At 45.1% G+C, this 18,308-nt stretch overlaps 1 protein-coding gene across 1 annotated transcript in view; it reads left to right on the top strand.

Annotated features, from left to right (window-relative positions):
* The window catches only part of KAT14 (lysine acetyltransferase 14), a 65,941-nt gene extending 52,266 nt beyond the window's left edge, over positions 1 to 13,675 (top strand). Inside the window, exon 10 of the mRNA XM_079944175.1 lies at positions 13,419 to 13,675. Coding sequence (XP_079800301.1) covers positions 13,419 to 13,553 — 135 coding nt within the window. The 3' untranslated portion in view covers positions 13,554 to 13,675. The remainder of the gene's footprint in view (positions 1 to 13,418) is intronic.
* Positions 13,676 to 18,308: the final 4,633 nt, after the last annotated feature.

The raw sequence follows: 18,308 nt of genomic DNA, 5'->3' as shown, positions 1-18,308 counted from the left end.
TGGAGACAACTTGTAGTCCAGTTGATGTGGCTGAGATTGTAGTTGTGATCTTCACACAGGACGGTGTCCCACAGCAGGGATGACAGTTAACATCCATGGGATGTTGCCTCGTGCCAGGCAGGGAGCTAAGCACTTTCCATAGAGCATCTCGTTTAACTCCCACTGTGACCCTGAGGTACAAGAGTCGTATAATCCTATCGTATCACTCACCTGTGGCTACAGCACTTCTGCATGAAACCACCCCAAACCTTAGCGGCCTGAAACAACCACCAGTTATTTGCCTGCGATTCTGTGAGTGAATGATTTAGGCTGGGCTCACATGGGCAGTCCTGGCTTCGGCTGGGCTCCCTACTAGGCTTCTGGGAGTTGGCTGGCTGTTGGCTGGAGCGACGGGGATTTTCATCCACGTGGTGTCTCATCCCCCAGCAGGCTAGCCTGGGCGTGTTTACGTGCTGGGGGAAGGGGTGAGAGCGGGAGAGAGACAGAGAGTACCAAGGCTTGCTCAGGTCTAGCCCAGAATCGGCACATCATCACTTTTGCCACATTCTCTTGGCCAAAGCAAATCACACGGTCAGCCCAGATTCAAGAGGTAGCAAAATCACTCCACCTCTGGGTGGTTGGAGTTGCAGTCACATTGCACAGGGCATGATACAAGGAGGGGTGAAGGTCTGTGGCCATTTTGGTGGTTTACCTCACCGGCTTTTGCAGGTCAGATGAGTCAGGAACAGAGAGGTTACTTAAATTGCCCGAGCTCACAGAGCCAGCAGATGGCAGGTCCGGACCTGGGCGGGCAGACAGCAGCGCCCCAGCATCCAGCCCCTCTCCCATCTGCCCGCGTCCATGAAGGCTTCCTGACTGCGGAATCATCTCGCCATCTCTGAAAATCCCCAACACCCAGTCAACCTCAAGGAGAGAATCATCTTCAGAGACCCTTGGCTCCTTGAAGGACAGGCATGTGACAGAAGTTGGAGGAGGTTTTGGACAGATGGCCCGGCAGGTGGTTGGGGGGTTGAGTGGATCGGTGGGTGGACGGCTTGTTGGCAAGTAGATGATGTGAGAGGGCTGAGGACAACTGTCACCTCATCTCCGCTTGGGTTTTTTCTGAAGTGGAGGGGCAGGAAATAAATCTGGGCCTCCAGGTGGACTTTCTTGGGGCCATCAGGCTGAGGGCCTGAGGTGTGGGGTCCACACTGGGATGAGTCGGCCTTTCCAATCAGAGGTCCTCTGAGCTGGAGACGGTGAGTGCAGAGTCTTCCTTCCTTGAGAGGAGGGGGAGCCCCGAGCAAATTTTACAAGAGAGTCTTCAGTGCCAGGGTTTGGACCGATCATTTCCCAAGTCTCTAGCCCCGTGCAAGGCACCAGGATTCCCAAGAGGACTCTTATCTTCAAGGAGTTTACAGTCTGAGTCCCCTCATAGGGCCCTGGGCAAGGCCAGGGACACAGTCTGCAGGCACACGTCCTGGCTGATGGCCAAAGAGAAGAGAGCGGCCTTCTCCGTCCCTCTTTGTGGGGTCACCTGGGTGGCTGTGCTGTGGATCCCTCATGTGTGCCCAGGCTGTGTGTCAAGTATCCCAGCCCATCCCAAAGGGGTTTGTGGGAAAGGCCTTGACTCTGCTCTGGAAGCCACCCCCAGCCATCAGCCTGCCAGGTGGGCCAAATGCACTGGTTCATAGTTGGTCATGTCACTGTCCATGACCCTGTTTCCTCCCCATAGAACTCTGAGGAGATGGGATGGGGGCCAAGGGACCCGCCAGTGCCCAGAAGAGGCCTTGGAGAGCAGCAGCCTGAACAGCTGTCTCACCACCTGCCAGCTTCCACCCAGCACCACCAGGCTCTTTTTTTTTTTTTTCAAATTTGTGTATTTTATTGGGTCAGCTTGATGACTTCTTTACATAGTTATATGACATACCTAGTTGAAGACACCAACCCTTTCCAGCACTGCAGAAGGTCACTTGTGGTCATCTTTACTTTGCATGGCCACCATTTTTCTGACCTTTAGGTGAGTTTTGCAAGTTCTCAACTCATCCTGCATCCCATGCTTTCCCGAGATTACACTCATCGTTAATCTGCACTGGTCTCTCCCCCGAGGGCTCCTTGAGGGCTCCAGCTGCTCTAGCTGGAAAGCCAATACTCGAGAAGCAAGTGTTAATGGAAAGGAGGGTTTGCTTTATTCCAGTTGCCAGCAACGGGGGGAGAAGGCGGACTCCTGTCCAAAGGCCAACTCCCTACTGCCCATCAGTGGGCAAGAGCTTTAATAGGCAGAGGGAGGGGCCGCATGCAGCACAGCACCGTCAGCTCTGACAGTCATCTCAAAATGTCACCAGTGGTCTGATCAGCATCATCTTGATTGTTTTAAGCACAGTCCGTCTTCAGTTCCAGGGTCGGTTTGTTGCCATTTCTTTGAGGCCAGTTCTCGGAATTGCAGCAGTTTATGTCATGGCTACAGCCTGGTCATCAGGTAGTTAACTTCTTCAACCTGGTATGGGTTTCAGTATCTATAAGACAGCTCATAGGACATGGCTCAGAATATGATCTATATAGCCCTTGAGGAGGAACTAAAGGTTCTTGACTTTGTTTAATGGCTTAACTATTATTATTTTGTCCTGTTTGACTGCTTTCCTTTGTTCCTATATTTTCTCATTTCTCTGATTAAATTTATTCTTTGGCTAAGGCTTTCTACGGACAAGAGGCAGGTGAAGGACATGGTGGGGGACGGGTGTAGGGAGGTTGTGTCCTGGAAAAGCCCTATAGGGTCCTGTTCCATTTCAGGAGTGGGTCTTAATCACCTCTGTCCCTGTTTCCCTTCCCTCCAGACTAACACAGAGCAGGGTACCCAGTGGATGTGCCTTCCATGAAGGCCAGCCTGCCTCTGTACAGCACGGGGTGATGGGTAAGAGCACAAGCTGCCTGCCTTCCAAGCCCTGACGCTCTCACTTACCACTGTGTGACCTTGGGCCAGTTACCTAACCTCTCTGTACCAAACCAGGGAGGATAATATTACTTGCCTTACAGGATCACTGTGATAATTAAGTGCATCAGTATTTATAAAGCTCTTCCAAATGTCTGGGGCATAGTGAGGCTGTTTAGCTGTTTGTTAAATGAAGACATGAAAAAAAAAGATATTTTCCACCTGAGCAGCTGAAGGCAAGGTCTAGCCCTGTCTTTTGACCACCATCTCCTGAGTCAGGAGTCAGCAAATTATAGCCTCCCTGCCACCAGGTCTTGTAAGTAAAGTTTGATTGGCGCACAGCCATGCTTTCTGGTTTGTGTGTTGTCTAAGGCTCGTTCACGCTGCGATGGCAGAGTTGAGTAGTTGCAACAGAGACCATTTATCCTCCGGCCTTTTCCAGAGTGAGCTTACTGACCCCTGCCCTGAGTCTTCTAAACCCACCATCAACCATGGTCTGCTGCAGCTTCAATGCGAACTGCTCTGACCTGGGAAAAAGTGGCTTCTGTGGATGTTGCACGTTTCAATGCCTCAGCTGTCCTCTCTGCGCAAACCCCCTTGACCCCCAAGGGTTTCCTTGGCCTTAATCCTGGTCCTCAAGAGACCCTCAGGAGGCTCAGAGGTGGCCCTTTGTTTGGCTGGTGGGTGGGTTTGAACTATCATCTCTGAGTGGGGACAGGTGAGGAGAGAGGTGCAGACGTGCCCTCGGGGATTAAAGTTCCACCCAGAGCGATAGCGGCTCCCTGCTGCCACAAGGGCCACAGTCCTGTTTAAGTTAGGCTGTTAAGTGTTGGCCTTAGGGCCAACTCTGGCGAGCTTGCATTCCTCTGGCACTTTCCACCAAGCTTGCCGTTGCAGATTACTCAGGAAGGCGCCAGAGAGTAGATTGTGAGATGCAATTTATTATGTAAATCTGGAGCTAGTCTTCCCAGGCCATGGGTTTACTGGGGCATCGCTCTGGGCCTTGCAGATACTCCCGTTACTCCTGGCAACAGACCCACCTGCCATTCACAAGCTCCATTTCCTGGGTCCTATTGCCAACAGGAAAACAAAACCGAACCAAAAAAACCAGCATGAAGGCAGAACTTACTTGAGGGGAGGCGTGCAGGGGGAAAAGGACAGCAAACCTTAGCATTTCAGTAGGAAAAATCTGCTCAGATATCCCTGGAGGGGTGGGAGTGTACATTGGAGCCATCTTTCGGGAAGGCAAATTGCAGTATATACCAAGAACTTGAAAATAGTCCCAGCCTTTGACCAAATCTACCCTCTGGGAGTCCGCTATCGCCACAACCATGGCGTGTAGCAAACCACCCCCTAACGCAGATTTACAGTCATAAACAATTTTCTTGCACGCGAGTGTCAAGAGCTGTGAAGGGTCTCAGATGTTATCCTATTTCCAAGTTACCAAGTGAGCTGGGCTGTTTCACGGGGGCTGGTAGGAGACGTGAGTCTTCTGGGTCAAAGGTGAGGGGTGGTTGGTTCACCTCAGCCATGGCAGTCGCCAGGTCTTCAGCATTTGCCCCAGTTCTTCACGTTCTGATTCTCATACGGCAGCACAGTTAGGACAGGGGACACCTGCACACAGTGGGTGACACAAAAACAAACAAACATCGATTCAAGGTGGGTTGTAGACATAAAAGGCAAAACAATAAAGCTTCCAGAAGAGCATCTTGAGATAGACAAAGAACATTAGCCATTTGGCCTTGATTCCCAGTCCAGGCGTCTCTTGGCGAGGCCAGGCCAGGCCAGACCACCTCCGGGCCACTGGGTCTGCTCATTCCTCCACCCGTTCATCACAAGTTTCTGAGAGGCAACCATGGACAAGGCCAACACACAGCAGTAAAACAAAAACATTAACCGTGAAGGAAAAATTGATCAATTGGACTTTATTAAGAGTTTATTTCGTGTAGCTTGATGGTGTTTCCAACTTTGCTGGTGGGGCACAGGGATTCTGAGTTATTTCAGAAGATGAAGAAAGAGAGAGAGGCCGCTTGAGAAAATTAACAAGGTGATCCTGGCAACACCCTCGGCAGGCCCAGCTTACTGGCTGCTGTCTAGGGCTCTCCCCTCCACCGCCGGGTGCACAGCGTGAGGGCCTGAGACCTGGCTCTGTTACTTACTGGTCGTTTACTAGCATGTCACCCTGGAGAGTTACTTCACTTGGCATACGGCAGTGATGGGAGATGGAGGGCCGGCACTGGTGCTGGCAGCCACCCCAGCAGAGCCCTGCGCACTGGCTGTTCACATCTGCCAGCAGAAGCCATTGGTGGACTCCATGACTGCAGTGCCACCACCCAGAGGCTGACACAACCATCTGAAAATGGAGTGAGTCAAAATGACTCAGTCTGCAAATGCTTTATTCAAAGCTGAGTTTTTAAACCAAAGCACAAACCATGGCAAGTAGGAATATTCATTCAAAGGAACAAAAAGAAAAGCTCAACCTCTATGTACTTATTTAGAACCACCTACCAATGTAAAAGCAAGACCTAACTCTGCCGTCTACTAGAGGTAAATTGAAGTGTAATCAACCCGCATGGCTGGATGTCCTCACCTGGTGAAGAGTGTCCTCGGGTGGCTGGGTCCTGTCAACTGAAGAACAAGTTATCAAAATAGAGCAGATCTCTCTAAAAGCAGCAGGATTCAAGGGGGAGGGACAAAGACCTTAACAAAGAGTCAAAGATTTATGCCATTTAAAAAACTGCCACAAAGGATGAAACTACTTATCTTATAGGCTGGTGATGAGGATTAGTGTTGAACATATGCAGGTATTAGGCACGTGTCACTAGTACGATTATTATGGCTGTCAAGTAGTGAATGATTTGAATGTACCATCTGGTCAGTTCTTTTAACTGTGACCATCAGAACTTCAGTATCATGTAGCTTTTTCTGCATGAGGCGTTCTGAAGCTGACTGTCTTGGGTCACAAGCAGACTCTGGGCTGAGGACTTGAGTGTTAATGGTTTATTAAGGATGCGCTTCCTGGGAAGACTGGTGTGGGAGTAAGGGAAGCAGAACCGGGAGGGGTAAGCAGCTCTGTGCTTTCAAGTTAAGTCCTGTGGCTTCATCCTGGGGGCTCAGGAGTGTAAGTTATGCCTCGGAGTTTCCCTGACCTGAGACAAAGGAATTCTGGCATCCTCCAGACGTTGTCTGGAGGGCTGCGCTCAGGGGAGAGTATTAACTCCCAGATGCTTCTACCAACACTTTACCAGCTTTTTACCAAGAACACTGCTCTATTGAAGAGTATCACTGTGAATCATGGAAGCACATTCAAGGGGTGATAGTCAAACACTTAAAGGGATGCAAAGGGGTCTGGGCAGATCCCTGACAGGCTCTATTATGCTTACTAACCCCTATTAGGCTGAAGAGACATCAGCAAAGGGTCTCCTTTCATGCTGGTTAGGGAAGGAACCAACATCTGTTCAAAGGCCACCATGTGTGAGGCCCCACAAGAGAGCATTTAAAAAACATCGAAATCAGGGGCTTCCCTGGTGGCACAGTGGTTAAGAATCCGCCTGCCAATGCAGGGGACACAGGTTCGAGCCTTGGTCCGGGAAGATCGCACATGCTGCGGAGCAACTGAGCCTATGTGCCACAACTACTGAGCCTGTGCTCTAGAGCCCATGAGCCACAACTACTGAGCCTGTGTGCCACAACTACTGAAGCCCGCGCACCTAGAACCCATGCTCCACAACAAGAGAAGCCATTGCAGTGAGAAGCATGCACACCACAACGAAGAGTAGCATCCGCTCGTTAAACTAGAGAAAGCCTGTGTGCAGCAACAAAGACCCAACGCAGCCAAAAATAAATAAATAAATTTATTTTAAAAAATTATAGAGAGGTAAAGAAACACAAGAATTCTACTCCTTAAAAAAAGAAAAAAATGGGCTTCCCTGGTGGGGTCCACCTGCCGATGCAGGGGACATGGGTTCGTGCCCCGGTCCGGGAGGATCCCACATGCCGCGGAGCGGCGGGGCCCATGAGCCATGGCCGCTGAGCCTGCGCGTCCAGAGCCCGTGCTCCGCAATGGGAGAGGCCACGACAGTGAGAGGCCCGCGTACCGCAAAAAAAAAAAGAAAAAAATAAATACTTCCTTTGCAACAACTTCTCTCAATGTTGGGAAAATAGTATCTATACCAAAAGCCTCAGGTTTAAGTCAATTCTAAACCTGGCCTAGGAATTCCTGTCATTGCTATGGGACTTCCTATCAGTCAACAGGGACAAAAAAAAAACAGTTTCAGGAACCTAGAAAGCAGAAAGCAGGTGGTGTCTCTGCATCAGCCTGGTTTTATGCCCTCTCTGAGCCCAAGGCTGACTCATGAAGAGGGTTCTCGAACCTCAGTCTTCTGTTTTATAATCTGCTTTGCTTTTCCGTGAACACCCCTGGCTTCTCTGCTGGTCCCCATGGAAAGCATGCCCAGGGGTGCCCTGTCTCATGCTGGGACAAGTTGACAGCACGCGGAGGCTGAGTCGCAGGCTGAGGAGCCTCGGGACTGGGATTAAACCAGCCTCTCACTTCTTCACCCCTGCCTGCAAAATAAGAAAACCTCTGAGCTGAAGGGTGGCAGGTCCCCACTGAGGGTGATGATTCTTGGGTCATCTATGTTTTTCTTGGCTGGAGGCCAGAGCCAACATAACCCAGGGAACATTTGCAGAGAAAAATCCTTATGTTTGCTTACTTTGCTTTCTTGCTCTTTCTCGTCAAAATTTAAACAGTGCTGAGGCTGAGAATGAGCAGATTCAGGAAAAAATGGCAACAACAACAATAACAACCTGGAAAGTGAGCTGGCGAGGCCTGTTGGCTGGGCCGGCAGACTCGGAGGCCCTCCGGAGGTGGTGACTTTTTGACTTTCATTTGAATCCCTGCTATGTTCTGCCATCTTTTCCCTTACCTTTCCCATCCTGGGTTCTGCGATTAACGTCCAGAATTGAGTGCTGTTCAGAGCACGAGACCTGGGCTGAACAGAGATGCAATGCAACCATCTTCTCCAGTGTCCTAAGGAAGAGAAACCCAAATTCAGCCAAGTGGATAAGTCTTCTGAGGCTAAGAAAGAAAAATGCGTGTGTGGAGCTTGCATTCTCAGAGATATTGTTATGACCTACTATGTGCCATGTACTGTTCTAGAAATTACTTAAATGAACAAAATCACAGTATCTAAACTAATTACAGAGTTTCTAAATGGCGGTGATATAGAGGTCTGGGCTATTATATTAATCCTATCATGCAGATATCAATTATATTTTGTTTTATTCATGATTAGATAGCAATATCATTTATGCTTCTATTCTAGGACTAGGACAGGGAAAATGCAAGATGAGCCTGAAGTATCTTTTTTTTTTAGCTGAAGTATTGTTGATTTACAGTATTATCTGTTTCAGGTGTACAGCATAGTGATTCACAGTTTTTAAAGGTTATACTCCATTTATAGTTTTATAAAATATTGGCTATATTCCCTGTTCTGTGCAATATATCCTTGTAGCTTATTTATTTTATACATAATAGTTTGGACCTCATAATCCCCTATCCCTATCTTGCCCCTCCCCCTTCTCTTTCCCCACTGGTAACCACTAGTTTGTTCTCTACATCTGTGAGTCTGTTTCTTTTTTGTTATATTCACTAGTTTGTTTTATTTTTTAGATTCCAAGTATAAGTGATATCATACAGTATTTGTCTTTCTCTGTCTGACTTATTTCACTTAGCATAATATCTTCCAAGCCCCTCCATGTTGCTGCAAATGGCAATATTTCATTCTTTTTTTGTGGCTGAGTAGTATTCTATTGTATGTATACACCACATCTTCTTTATCCATCATCTGTCAATGGACACTTAGGTTGCTTCCATATATTGGCAACTGTAAATAGTTCTGCTATGAAGAGCCTGAAGCATCTTGCGGTGTGAGTAAGTAAGGAAGTATTTGAAAAGGGTGGGGATGTGTCAGTGGCTGACAGAGATCCTAATGGCCAAAGCTGGAACAATTGAAGCAATGAAATAAATAACAATAATGTTGGATTATAACCCATAGGATAAAAAAATCCGTAAGCACATATTGATATAAGTAAATAAAATTTAAAGAATCAATCAATAAATAAGGGAGAAAGGACAGCTCTTCCTTATAGGAGAATTCTAATTAATAAATGTAGAAAGGGCTTCCCTGGTGGCGCAGTGGTTGAGAGTCCACCTGCTGATGCAGGGGACACGAGTTCGTGCCCCGGTCCGGGAAGATCCCACATGCCGTGGAGCGGCTGGGCCCGTGAGCCATGGCCGCTGAGCCTGCGGGTCCAGAGCCTGTGCTCTGCAACGGGAGAGGCCACAACAGTGAGAGGCCCGCGTACCGCAAAAAAAAAAGTACTGAATAAATGTAGAAAGAAAAAGGGAAACAAAATCTCCTTGAGAAAACAAATCTAATGTCAGATTCACTGATGAATCCTAAAGTAGTCAGCAAAAGTTTGAGGAAAAACAGGATATTTGCAATCTCAAGTATCTCCCCCAAGATATTTATTAATTACAAAGAGAAAAACAGTAACTTTATGGTATACACATCCAGGACACAGCACCATAACTAAGTGACCAAAGGCAACATCACTATAAAAAGATATGTCAACACATTGCTCCCCTGACAGGATACACTGAGGAGGGCACAGTGCCTCAGGGTTCTTGCCCAAACATTTCACCTGCATCTGATGCTGAGGGATATTCTACTATATAACTGACCAGTACTTTTCAATAATGCCCAAGTCATGAAAGACAAGGGAAGGGACTTCCCTGATGGCGCAGTGGTTAAGAATCCACCCACCAATGCAAGGGACACGGGTTTGATCCCTGGTCTGGGAAGATCCCACATGCTGCGGAGCAACTAAGCCCATGCGCCACAATTACTGAGCCTGCGCACTAGAGCCTGCAAGCCACAACTACTGAGCCCGTGCACCACAACTACTGAAGACTGCGCGCCTAGAGCCGGTGCTCCACAACAAGAGAAGCCATCGCAGTGAGAAGCCCGTGCACCACAACGAAGAGTAGCCCCTGCTTGCTGCAACTAGAGAAAGCCCACATGCAGCAATGAAGACCCAACGCAGCCAAAAATAAATTTAAAAAAAAGACAAGGGAAGACAGGAATGGTCACAGATTCAAGGAGATTAAGGATATGTGACATCCAAATGCAGTAGTGGGAAAACTGCTGAAGTCCAAATAAAGTCTGCAGATTGGTTAATAGTATTGTACCCATGACAACTTCTTAATTTTATATGGTTACGTTAGATAGTAACATTAGGAGAATCTGGGTAAAGGGTAAGTAATAAACTTTTCTCTAAGTCTAAAAAAATTTGTTAAAGGACAGAATACATTTGAAAGTAGGTCTATTTTATGTCTCATAGAAAAAGATTTAGCGGGAATTCCCCAGCAGTCCAGTGGTTAGGACTCCATGCTTGCACTGCACCGGGCATGGGTTCCATCCCTAGTCGGGGAACTAAGATCCCGCAAGCCACACATCATGGCCAAAAAAAAAAAAAAGAAAAAGAAAAAAGAGAGAAACGTTTACCTTTAGGTTCAGAATGGTCTGGTTTTACAAAGCACCTGTTTATCATGGACTTAGGGTCGTTGAGAGAGGCAAACTTGTGTGTCTGTGGAGAAAGCGCCAAAAACCAACTGTCAGCGTAGCTGACACGTTCCTTCTTGCTTTGCCCCTTGCTGACTTGGCATTTCCAGGTCGTTTTGGTTCTCCAGATTTGTACAAATGAACCCCTGGCTCAAAAGTATTACAAATGATTACAATTCTTTGCATGAGGTAATGTGGCTTATACAGTACCTTGTTCTTAAAAAAAAGCCGTACAGAAACCACTTGGTGTGCATTTTGTTTACCCAAAATCAGATGTCATGTTGACCCTATAATTTCTGGCCTCACATTGGCGCATTAAAGCCCTCAGACCACATCCAGAAAGACCACATCCCTCAACACAATGCTTCCGTTATGTGGACCCAACTGATGGAAAGGAAAATAGAGAGCAAGGGAGTTTTCCCTACTAACTAAACAATTAGGCCCTTCTGAGAGAAAAATATCAAATTTCAAGTAACCAGAAAGTTTCACAGGTCATTGTGGTTATGAAAATCAGTGCAGCCAACAATTAGCAGAAAATTTGGATGGTGCCTTTTGTACCATCAATGAAACAACTGAAAAGAGTGGAATATTCCCCTTTTCTACCTTTTGTAAGCTTTTCAAAGAAACATTTATTTTTAAGGAAATTGTGTTTTTAACAAAGGCTCTGTGTGTTCTTTATTGGCCTATGAATAATAACACTGGTCAAGTAGGGAAAAAGTGGCTCCAGGCAGGGCCACCACGAACAGTTGTGCATGTTGTGTACTGCAAAAAAAAGGCACCCCGATGAAAGGCTAGTGAGGCTGAAACCCATCCTTCTCTCTGCCCTCCAAGCTGCATGCCTGTAAGGTGACATCTACCCAGAGGAACGGTTGCCTTATTCTAATTACACAAAGGTGCCGAGCAGGCTAGTATTGGCTCTAGCAGTAGGTGTGGTATGACCGGTGTGGGGAGCAGATTGGGAAATGCAAGTTTGGTGTGGCGGGAGGAATTTTGATGATCTGTGACTAGATCTTAACTATTTTACTGTTTTATGGCAAATATTTCTTTCTAAACCCAGTGTTTTTATTGAAAAGGTAAAACTCTCTGCTATCCCGGAAACCTACCATATTCCTCACATAGCCTTCAGAAATTTCCTGCACACACACACATACAAATTTACACAAATGACAGCTTATTATTATATCCTTTGCTTTTTCTTTTTTTAAATTTATTTATTTGTTTTTGGCTGCGTTGGGTCTTCGTTGCTGCGAGCCGGGGTTGCTGTTTGTGGCAGTGCACGGGCTTCTCATTGTGGTGGCTTCTCTTGTTGTGGAGTACAGGCTCAGTAGTTGTGGTGCATGGGTTCTAGAGCACAGGCTCGGTAGTTGTGACCCATGGGCTTAGTGCTCTGCCGCATGTGGGATCTTCCCGGACCAAGAGTTGAACCCGTGTTCCCTGCATTGGCAGATGGATTCTTAACCACTGTGCCACCAGGGAAGTCCCAATCTACTTTTTTTAAAAGTATAGTTGATGTACAGTATTATATAAGTTACAGGTGCACAATATAGTGACTCACAATTTTTAAAGCTTATACTCCATTTATAGTTATTATAAAATATTATCTATATTCCCCATACTATACAATCTATTCTTATAGCTCATTTTATGAATAATAGTTTGTACCTATTAATCTTCTATAAATAAATTTTATATGTACATAAACGTAGCAGTCTTTCCCTTTATGGCTTCTGGGTCTTATGTCTTATTTAGAAAGAGCTTCCCTACTTGGAGATGATTTCTTTAAAAAAAAACAAACTTCTCATACTGTTATGTTTTTAAAAGTACTTTCATCCATCTGGAATTGACTTTGGTGTAAGGAGTAAGGTATGGCTCCACCTGGCACTCAGCTGTCCCAAAGTCATTTATTGAATAATCTATCTTTTTTTCACTGCTTTGAAATGCCATCCTTCCATATGTATTTGGGTCTATTTCTGGGTTCTATTATTTGTCCCACTGATCTAGCTGGTACATTCATATACTATTTCAAGCTCCTTTAATTAAGTACGGTTTTATAATACCTTTTATTATTTAGAAGGAATAGTCTCCCCATATTAGCCTTTTTTCTAGAGTTTTCTTGGTATTCTTTTTTTTTTTTTTAGTTTAGTTTATTTTTGCTGCACGCGGGCTTTCTCTAGTTGTGGTGAGTAGGGACTACTCTTCATTGAGGTGCGCGGGCTTCACATTGCAGTGGCTCCTCTTGTTGCGGAGCACAGGCTCTAGGTGCACAGGCTTCAGTAGCTGTGGCTCACGGGCTTAATTGCTCCGCGGCATGTGGGATCTTCCCTGACCAGGGCTCGAACCCGTGTCCCCTGCACTGGCAGGCGGACTCTTAACCACTGCGCCACCAGGGAAGCCTCTTGGCTATTCTTGCATGTTTTACTTTTCATATGAACCTTAGAATCAGCTTGTCTAATTAGAATGTAGATATTTTCATTGAGATTGTATTTTTAGATAAATTTAGGGAGAGAAAATACAATATCACTTCTTCCTATTCGAAAATAGGGTATGTCTTGCTATTTATTCAGTTGTTTTTTATTCAAGTTTTGCTAGAGCTTTGGCTCATTTAAATTCATTTTAATTGAGTTTATTCCTAGATATTCTATCTTTTGTGGGTATTGTAAGTGGGGTTTTTCTTTGATTGTATTTTCTAACAGGTTCTTTGCACATCAAAAAGCGATTGCTTTTTGTATGTTAAATTTATAATCAGTCACATTACTGAATTTTCTCATTATTTCTACTCATCTTTCAGTTGATTCTCCCGGGTTCCCAGATATAAAATCATATCACCTACAAATAACGATACTTTCTCCTAAGAGTTAATTACACATTTACTTTTACTGCAGGATTTTCTTACAGGGCCGGGCAAGGATCTTCCAGTTATCCTGTCCTCGAAGGCTGTGTCTACAGCCGGGACACGCCAGATCCGGATGCTCTGCTCTCTACCCTCAACCCCAGTGGCTGATTTCCCACCAGCATAAAACTTAACAGAGAAGAGCTCTAAGCAGAGGAGAGACAGGTTCGAATCTGGAACTAAGAAACCACCCGGCATCTTCCAGAATGACCCTCCTCTCTGTGTCCTTGAGCAACATTTTCCAAACCTCTGTTGAAAATAAAAGTGATTCAGATCACTCAAGTCATACCAGGCCTCAGCTGGGTTGTTCAAATACTGGAATTATTTCCATATTAAAGGCATGTTTCTAGTTCTGAAAGCTAACTAATCCCAGGCAGGAGTAAAATGGCACAACTGCCTTGGAAACCTGTTTGGCATAATTTCCTAAGGCTTAACACCTATAGCCTCTGACCCAGCAATTCCACTCACTACTCAGGAGTAGTGAAACCCACATACCTACAGTCATTAATCTTCGACAAAGGAGGCAAGAATATGCAATGGGAAAAAGACAGTCTCTTCAGCAAGTGGTGTTGGGAAAGCTGGACAAACTCGTAAATCAATGACGTTAGAACACACCCTCACACCATGTGCAAAAATAAACTCAAAATGGCTTAAAGACTTAAACATAAGACATGACACCATAAAACTCCTAGAAGAGATCATAGGCAAAACATTCTCTGATGTAAATCGTACCAGGGTTTTCTTATGTCATTCTCCCAAGGCAAAAGAAATAAAAGCAAAAATAGACAAATGGGACCTAACCAAACTTACAAGCTTCTGCACAGCAAAGGAAACCATAAATAACACAAAAAACAACCTATGGAATGGGAGAAAATAATTTGAAAATGATGGAACTGACAAGGGATTAATCTCCAAAATATACAAATAGCTCATACAACTTAACAGTAAAAAAACAATCAACCCAATTGAAAAATGGACAGAAGACCTAAAGAAACATTTCTCCAAAGAAGAAGTACAGATGGCCAACAGGCACATGAAAAGATGCTCAGCATCACTAATCATTAGAGAAATGCAAATCAAAACTACAATGAGGTACCACCTCACACCGGTCAGAATGGGCATCATTAAAAAGTCTACAAATAACAAATGCTGGAGAGGGTGTGGAGAAAAGGGAAACCTCCTATACTGTTGGTGGGAATGTAAGTTGGTGCACCCACTGTGGAAAACAGTATGGAGGTTCTTCAGAAAACTGAAAATCGAATTACCATATGATCCAGCAATTCCACTTCTGGGTGTATATCCAGACAAAACTATAATTAAAAAGGATACATGTACCCCTATGTTCATAGCAGCACTATTCACAATAGCCAAGACATGGAAGCAACCTAAATGTCCATCAACAGATGAATGGATGAAGAAGATGTGGTACATATATACAATGGAATATTAGCCATTAAAAGAATGAAATAATGCCATTTGCAGCAATATGGATGGATCTAGAGATTATCATACTAAATGAAGTAAGTCAGACAGAGAAAGACAAATATCATATGATATCACTCATATGGGCAATCTAAAAAATTATACAAATAAACATCTATGAAACAGACACAGACTCAGGGACATAGAGAACAGACTTGTGGTTGCCAAGGGGGAGGGGGTTGGGGGAGGGATGGAGCGGGAGGTTGGGGTCAGCAGATGTAAGCTATTATATATAGAATGGATAAACAACAGGGTCCTACTGTATAACACAGAGAACTATATTCCATATCCTATGATAAACCATAACAGAAAAGAATATTTTTTAAAAGAATGCATATATATGCAACTGAAGCACTTTGCTGTACAGCAGAAATTAATGCAACATTGTAAGTCAACTGTACTTGAATTAAAAAAAAAGAGAACTGAGAAGCGAATGCATAGAGCCTCCAAAGTCAAAGGCAGGAATGTTCTCAGTATTTCTGTTGGTACCCTCCTCCAACCAACCCAACTCAAATGTCCATCAACAGGACAGATAAATTGTGTTTTATTCATACAACGTAATCTTTTTTTTTATTGGAGTATAATTGCTTTACAATGTTGTGTTAGTTTCTGCTGTACAATGAAGTGAATCAGCTCTATGTATACCTCCCTCTTGGACCTCCCTCCCACCACCCCCCATCCCACCCATCTAGGTTGTCACAGAGCACCGAGCTGAGCTCCCTGTGCTTTATAGCAGGTTCCTGCTAGCTATCTATTTTACGCATGGTAGTGTATACATGTCAATCCTAATCTCCCAATTCGTCCCACCCTCCCCTTCCCCCCACTGTGCCCACATGTCATTCTCTACGTCTGTGTCTCTATTCCTGCAAATAGGTTCATCTGTACCATTTTTCTAGATTCCACATATATGACTTAATATACGATATTTGTTAATATACAATATTTGTTTTTCTTAATATTTGTTTTTCTTAATTTGTTAATATACGATATTTGTTTTTCTCTTTCTGACTTACTTCACTCTGTATGACAGTCTCTAGGTCCACCCCCATCTCTACAAATGACCCAATTTCATTCTTTTTTATGGTCAAGTAATATTTCACTGTACCACAGATATGTACCACATCTTCTTTATCCATTCATCTGTCAGTGGGCATTTAGGTTGTTTCCATGTCCTGGCTATTGTAAATAGTGCTGCAATGAACATTGGGGTACATGTATCCTTTTGAATTATGGTTTTCTCAGGGTACATGCCCAGTAGTGGGATTGCTGGGTCGTATAGTAGTTCTACTTTTAGTTTTTTAAGGAACCTCCATACTGTTCTCCATAGTGGTTGTATCAATTTACATTCCCACCAACAGTGCAGGAGGGTTCCCTTTTCTCCACACTCTCTCCAGCATTTGTTGTTTGTAGATTTTTTGATGATGGCCACAACATAATCTTTTGTAGCAAAGAAAATGCCTGAAAGAGACATTCACCATGAGAAAGAACACATTCCTGCTTTACTCACAGCGTGAATGGTTCCTACAAATGCATTGTGAGCCCAGAGGCCAGACCCGGCAGAGTGCACGCTGCAGGTTTTTACTATGAGCTACTTTTGTGTATCTTCAAAATTCTCCATAATACAGTTTTTTTTTAAGCTGCTCTGAAAAAAAAAATGTAAAGATGTGTAAAGCCATTTAGTAAATTTTCCATCAAAATCACTAAAATAAAGTCTGACAGTTGACCAAGAAAGAAATGCAAGGAAAACAGTATGTAATGTATTTTACAAAAATGTTAACCCAAAATGTTATTCAAGGAGTTTGTGCCTTACAGAGGAGTAGGGGTGGAGTCATCAATTACCTGAATTGGGCAGAAGAACTCCTGGACGTGCTTATTCATCCTCCTGAGGTTTGCTGGTCACTCACTGTGGGTGGACCGCAGGGACCCGAGCTCTGGGACAGGGGGACTGGGTGCCTAGCCTCTGCCACTCACCTGTGCCCACGCTGCTTACCCTCTCCTGGTTCTAGATCAGCACCCACTTCACTGGGTCGTGAGGAATAGAGAATCACAGACGCAGATGCTCTCGTTTCTTGTAGGAAACAAAAAAGGGGTATGGGGGCAGATTTGCTTTTGGAATGATGCTCTGAGCAGGCAGGGTGGGCAGATGGTAATTCTTGTAGAGAAGCACACACAGCCCTGAGGTTGGAGTAGTTGAAAGAATGGGCTCGTATGATGGCTTACAGCACTGTCCTTGAAGCCGGATCCCCGAGACCTGTCTGTGCCCCACATCCTGAGTTCAGTATGACCTCGAAGACCTGTGGTGTCAGTTAGTACGTGGGAAGGTTTAGAAGCACACTTGGCCCGAGTGCTCGATGCAGGTGCTCGATGAACCTACTTACAATAATAATGCAGCTGCCCGTTTGTTCTGATAACCCGCGCGCCCCTTAAGGATTTCTGGGCCAGCCTACATTTGCAAAATGATGAGACGCTGCCATGGGTAGCTTGAGCATCTTTTTGCTAAAGCCATAATTGATCCAGGCTGCACGTAATCAACTTAGCTAGGGACTCGGAATTTTAAAATAGCCAAATAGACCTTTAATAACACTTTTTTTTTTTAACATTTTTATTGGAGTATAATTGCTTTACAGTGGTGTGTTAGTTTCTGCTTTATAACAAAGTGAATCAGCTATACATATATCCCCATACCTCCTCCCTCTTGCGTCTCCCTCCCACCCTCCCACACTCCCTATCCCACCCCTGTAGGTGGTCACAAAGCACCAAGCTGATCTTCCTGTGCTGTGTGGCTGCTTCCCACTAGCTATCGATTTTACATTTGGTAATATATATAAGTCCATGCCACTCTCTCACTTCGTCCCAGCTTAATAACACTTTTATAGTTCACATCCAAGGTCACGTGCCACGGTGATGCAAACCTCTGTTTTCCTCTCCTGTGAAATGGGTGCACATCCTCAAGGTGCTAGGCAGGTTAATAGGACTAGATCCTTGCATAAGGGTAAGACTAAGAGGTCCCAGGAAGGCCGTAGGCCCGGGTGACCCCTTTCCTCTCTGGGTTTGCCCCAGACTCTCCTGCTCCTGCCCTTCCTCACCATGAGATGCTGGGTGATTCACCAGCTTCAGTCTGGGAGCAGGCTCTGAGGGTCCTGCCTGTCTTCCCAGACACACAATATCCCAGGTTTCCTTCTGCAGGTCTTGGTGTCTCTGCCAAAGATCCCGGGTGCGGGCTGCAAACTGGGGGAGAGTGGAGCACCCCTGGCTTCTCCCCATGGGGACAGTGAGGGTGTTCGTCACGGAGCAAGCCCTCTGTGCATTTGTTTAGTAGGTGTAGCAATAGAAATGCTCCTCGCCAGCAACTTCTTTGGTATTCTGACTCTGTCATCTCAAGAAAGCCTCAAGTCATGCC

The sequence above is a fragment of the Stenella coeruleoalba genome (genome assembly GCF_951394435.1).
Source record: "Stenella coeruleoalba genome assembly, chromosome: 15".
Classification (NCBI taxonomy): domain Eukaryota; kingdom Metazoa; phylum Chordata; class Mammalia; order Artiodactyla; family Delphinidae; genus Stenella; species Stenella coeruleoalba.
This window is presented reverse-complemented; position numbering and strand designations above follow the sequence as displayed.